This window comes from Nicotiana sylvestris, chromosome 12, assembly GCF_000393655.2.
Source record: "Nicotiana sylvestris chromosome 12, ASM39365v2, whole genome shotgun sequence".
Lineage (NCBI taxonomy): Eukaryota > Viridiplantae > Streptophyta > Magnoliopsida > Solanales > Solanaceae > Nicotiana > Nicotiana sylvestris.
The window spans coordinates 152,804,440-152,810,355 of record NC_091068.1 but is presented as its reverse complement, the minus strand read 5'-3'; the positions used below and the strand labels follow the sequence as shown (position 1 = coordinate 152,810,355).

The 5,916-nt window shown below is 36.5% G+C and overlaps 1 protein-coding gene across 1 annotated transcript; it reads left to right on the top strand.

Moving 5' to 3' along the window:
* Window positions 1–1,545: 1,545 nt before the first annotated feature.
* LOC104243858 (uncharacterized) lies at window positions 1,546–3,846 on the top strand. Its single transcript, XM_009799121.2, has 2 exons — window positions 1,546–1,793; window positions 2,569–3,846. Exon 2 carries the CDS (start codon window positions 2,601–2,603, stop codon window positions 3,555–3,557), a length of 957 nt encoding a protein of 318 aa, XP_009797423.1. The 5' UTR covers window positions 1,546–1,793; window positions 2,569–2,600; the 3' UTR covers window positions 3,558–3,846.
* Window positions 3,847–5,916: the final 2,070 nt, after the last annotated feature.

Below are 5,916 nucleotides of genomic sequence, written 5' to 3'. Positions count from 1 at the left end.
TACTTTTTTAACATACCTTGTACACCTTACTAGCATGGTCATGTAGTACCTTGTATGACACTAGTTCATAAATATCGAGTATTAATGCTCGGCCCGTATTTTATCCCAATATGCCAAACTTGGACAAAAAATTCATTTTCTTTGACTTGCTTCCCCTCTCACCTTCACGAATTTACTCATCATTTATTTAAAATAGAAAAATCCTTATAATCTTCAAATAATCTCTTTCCTTGGACCAATATCAATTACCTTACGACAAATTCAACATACAATACTACATGGTGCAACATCGTCGTAATTTAATATTGTGGGACGTAATATCGACGTAATATTGCGGGGCATAACACCTAAGCAGTCACACATGGAAGCTGCTTTGAGGGTTGTGAGGTATATCAAAGGTGCACCAGGTCTGGGGCTGCTGATACCATCTGAAAGCTCAGGTAAGCTAGAGGAATTTTGTGACTCAGATTGGGGAGGATGTCTGCAGACCAAAAGATCAGTTACTGGCTATTTGGTGAAGTTTGAGAATGCACTTATATCCTAGAAATCAAAGAAACAAGAAACATTAGCAAAGAGCTCGATTGAGGCAGAATTCGGAATTATGGCCTCAGTAGTAGCAGAATTAACTTGGCTCACTGGGTTGTTCAAGGAGTTAGGAGTGAAGGTTGATCTGCCTGTAGTTCTCCACTATGACAGCAAGGCTGCAAATTCAAATTGCAGCCAATCCTATCTTCCATGAAAGAACAACACATATTGATATTGATTGTCATTTTGTTTGAGAAAAAAATAGTACAAAAATTGGTGAAAACACATCATGTACCTACTAAAGAGCAACATGCTGATCTCCTAACCAAAAGCTTAGGAAAAGTTCAGAACGAGTACTTGATGTTCAAGCTGAGATTGAAAGATATATTTCAACCATCAGCTTGAGGAGGGGTGTTGAATGAATGATAGATACATTAACAGCCGTATACATTAAAATATTAGCTGGTTAGTTAGAAGACTAGTTAGGCTGTTAGTATAAGATGTACAATGTCTTTCAAGTAGTCGGTTATGTTAGTTATCACTGTAGCAGTGAGAAGCATTTGCTTTCTTCCTCTATTTTCTTTTTATGCTCATTTCTCCATTGCTAATAGCTTCGAATCTAGATCTCATCAGGGCTATTAAAGGGTTGTGGTGTAAATATCATACTTTAATGCAAATATTAGTGGGTACTTTCACCGACCGCAAGTTAATGCATACATTGGGTTGGAAAATAAAATATTACAACCAAATACTTTATCAATCATTAACAAAATTTAGTACCGACATTATTCTTAGTTGCAAGTATAAACAAACATATTCTTTTTTTTATATATAGAATTCACAGCTCACAACCTCACACTTTAGTGTGATTGTCTGTACAACTGTATAAAGGGGTACGAAGATTTTATTTTATATTACAAAAAGGTCAGTTAATTATTATTAAAATAAAATCTACAATGACTATCTCCTTCATTTTCATCCCACGGCCCACTGTTTCATCGTCTTTTTCTGTCTATTGCCATTCACTTCTCCTCTCTTTCTTCTCACACCAGTTCATCTTCAACCTTCTCTCCACAAACTCTCCATTTTTCTGCTATTTTTGTAAATTATGAATTACTAAATTATTTTCTACTTTTGTAAGAAAAACTCATATTCATACACTATATATCTACTTTTTCTGCCATTCTTGTCGACATTGAAGACTAATAAAGCTCAAGTTTCTGGCCTTGTTTGGAGTTTTTGAAGCAATAATGTGGGCCTAAATTCTGGTAACTTTTATTTTTATCAATTCAAACTGTATAAAAGTTTGCATTTTTTATTTTCCTAAAATGCCCATGTAAAAAATCATTCAAAAATTGCATTTTTATTGTGGGTTTTTGAATTAATTAGCAAATTGATGAATCTTAGTTAAAAGGGCATTAAGCTCATGATTTCAAGCTAGACTCTTTTTGAGCAAGAATTTTCAAAAGGTGTTTGGAATTATCCACTTTTCAACGGGTTAAAGTGCCAAGTTTTACTTGCTTTTTTTATCATATGGGGATTACATACTTTTGTATACAGTTACCGTTACATTTTGTTTTGCAGTATCAGATTCTCTAACAAAATCTATGAATTAAAAGTACCTAAAGTGTGTACATGAAGTCTCTTTACTAAAGAACTAGAGTTGATGTTATAGCCACACTTTCCTTTAATTGCTCATTCTGTATCTCAGAACTCATCACTAGATAAGTAACATTTTTGGGGTTTCACATTCCTACTATAACCGTAAGTGTCAGCCGAGTTTCTTTCGGAAACAACCTTTCCGCCTTTCCAGGACAGGGATAAGGTTGCGGACATCCCACCCCCAGACCCCACTTTGGTATTGCAATGGATTTTTTGATGTTGTACTATAACCGTAAGTGTAAACCCCATTTGGGCCCAATTTAGTGGACAGATTTACCCGATACCTTGTCCAGCTGATTAGTCTTGTGACAACACCATTATCAAGAAAAAGGTATTGTCATATTTTGGGGGTTGACATTGTTGTGATTTGTGGATTTGCAGTGTGAGATAGGGAAATTGTTGCATTGTGAAGCATGATGGGGCTTCTTGGAAGTCTGTCGATGCTTCGTCTTTTAATGTGGCTATTTTGGTTGCCACGATTAGGGAGCTCTCAGTTAGCTGATTTTTCCCCGGGAGCTGCACGGGCACTAGATGCACTTCTCCAAAATTATGCTTATGTTGCATTTGATCGTCCACGGATTAGGACAGGTGTTGTCTATGATGCAAATGTTCCCTCGAATTTGACTGGGATTAAGGTGTCTGCATTGAGGCTTAGGAGTGGTAGCTTAAGAAGGAGAGGAGTTGAAATATATAAAGAGTTCAAGATTCCCATTGGTATCATTGAGAAGCCTTATGTTGAGAGACTTGTATTAGTCTATCAAAATTTGGGTAATTGGTCTGCGAGATATTATAATTTACCTGGTTACATTTACTTGGCTCCGGTATTAGGTCTTCTTGCTTACGATGCATCAAACTTGTCAGCAACTAACTTGCCCGAGTTGGATATCAAAGCTTCCGTTCAGCCCATCTCGCTAAGTTTTTCAGATGTCAAGCCATTTCCTGTTGGATCATCTGCAAAGTGTGTTTCAATTGATTTACAAGGTTCCGTGAATTTCAGCAGTGTTTTGTCGGATAACACGTGCACAACATTTCAACAGGGGCATTTCTCTATTGTGATCGAGTCAATCGCTCCTTCTCCCGCTCCAGTGCCTCCAACACCAACCCCGGTTTCCCCTCCAAAGGGAAAGAAAAACAAGTCGAGAGTCTGGATAATTGTTGGTTCGGTTGCAGGAGGACTAGTGTTGTTGTTTCTTTTAGGTCTCCTGATAATGTGTGCGAGCAAGTACAAGCACAAGAAGAGAATTCAACAAATGGAGAGGGCTGCAGAGGTTGGAGAAGCGTTGCATATGACTCGTGTTGGGAGCACGAAAGCACCGGTTGCAACTGTAACGCGAACACAACCTACACTAGAAACTGAGTACAGACCCTAATTTATCCCATCTGAACAATCTGCCTCACAAGTTCACATTCATGTTTCTTTTGCTGCAGTTAGATATTCTTGGTGTTGCTTTATTCAATTCTTTTTCTAGACTTATGACAGCAGTGTGAGTAGTAGAACATGATTATTGTGTAAATAATAATCTCATAGCTTTCACATTAGCCATTCATATTTGTGATGATTTGTTATAGTGTGCATTTAGACTCTTAGCATATTGTAGAGTTGATTGTGGTGAAAATTTGTATGAATTCATTGACAAGAAATAAAATTGTTTGATGGTATTTTTCCTAGCTTATTATTATGAATTTTTTCAGATATCAAGAAACAGTTGATTGAAGTTGTCCTATTGTTTTTCCTTCGGATCAAGAAATAATACAAATTGTAGAATTATTTAGACAAGTTAAGATGAGATTATTATGTTGGGATTAATTTTAGTGAAATTAGTTATGATGAGATTAATTATCCCGCTATTATTTTTTATTGATTGTTTGGTATGTTGTGGAGGGGAGCCTTTGCGTAACTGACAAAGTTGCTGCCATGTGACCAAGAGGTCACTGGTTCAAGTCGTGGAAACAGCCTCTTGCAGAAATGCAAGGTAAAGGGTAGCCCAGTGCACTAAGCTCCCGCTATGCGTGGGGTCCAGGGAAGGGCCGGACCACAAGGGTCTATCGTATGCAGCCTTACCCTGCATTTCTGCAAGAGGCTTTTCCACGGCTCGAACCTGTGGCCTCCTGGTCACATGACAACAACTTTACCAGTTACGCCAAGGCTCCCCTTGAGAAATGCAAGGTAAGACTGCATATAATAGACCCTTGTGGTCCGATCCTTCCCAGCCCCCCTACATAGCTGGAGGTTAGCGCACTGGGCTGACCTTTTTTTGTTTGGTATGTTGTATAAATCTTGGGACTCTAAATTTTATAACTTTATCCTGGGATAACTTATCATGAGATTACTATTTACCCTCTGACAAGTATAAATTATTTCAGTACTATTTTTAATATTGAAATAACTTATCCCATAATTAGTAACCAAACAACGGATAATGCAGTACTTTGTCCCACAGTTCTTTTTACTTATCCATCTTACCAAATAACCCTAAAGTAAAGGCAAAGGAATCCAATTCATTTAAACCATTTAATAAAGATTGAGGAAATGTTTTAGTGCAGATAACTGGACATAAAGAAATTTATTTTGTTCTTTGAAAGATTATGTAATAATCTGGCTTTGTTATGCGCCCCCACAAGATGGAGCCAAGACATTGATTGCTACATAGATGTGCAAAGCACTAATAAGAATAAAATATCAGCAAACAGAAGTTAATAATGGAAAGGGACCGAGTTGCCTTTATGTATTGTTTAAATAATTAGTAGTAGCAGTAATATAATAATGTGAAATAAAAACCAAAGGTAAACAAAAAGTATAGCCTTGGATCATATACACTTTGATCAAAATCTGATCAGGAATTATGAGGAATATGATTGAGATACAAAATAAAAAGACTTTTGAAATGGATTTGCTTTATATTTTTTAACAATTTTTTATAAAGTCGTCTTTGTTAGGAGCGTTTATCCCTAACAAAGTTCCAAATATGAAATTTTCCGGCCCAAATTTAAATTTAATCGGGTCCTATTATAAATACCGGACATCGAATCGAACGGTAAACCAACAAAACAACTTTGATGAAAAGTGTCAAGCGGAAGAAGCTGGAATAGAAAAAGTGGCAACCACGAGGCACCCATTATTTATCATTATTGTTAAATGTTGATGAGTGATAATATATAGTGTGAAGTACGGGGATAGAGTCGGGATTTGAAGTTTATGGATTCTGGATTTGTCATCGAACTTATAGCTTATTTTAATGATTGGGTCATAATTAAATATTTATATACATTTTTAATACAAATATAGGATGTAAACAAAAGTTACTAGGCACACTATAGGTTGAGGGGTCACCGGCATTAGAAAACTTCGGCAAAAACTCTATGTATACTTGCAAATGTCTTCAAGAAATAGTCAAATATTAGTAGACTCCCGTACCAATTTTTATGAGCAGTGATAAATTTATATTGAATCTGTGCTTTGAGTCCGCCCCTATTAGTACAAATCTGCAATTAATATTGTAGCTCCGCTAACTGCGGACAGTATACTTGGTAGTAGTATATATGTATTGCACTTTTATGTACATCTGCAGACAAAGTTCTTTCAGTCTGGCTGTGGGCATACAACTACTACAGAGTGCAGACTTAGTATTTAGTGAAATGAAAGAGTAATTAATTCAACAATGGAATTGACTTTGGTACCTATCGGTCAAAAGCTGAGGGAAAATTCCAAACACATAAATGCCTCATCCA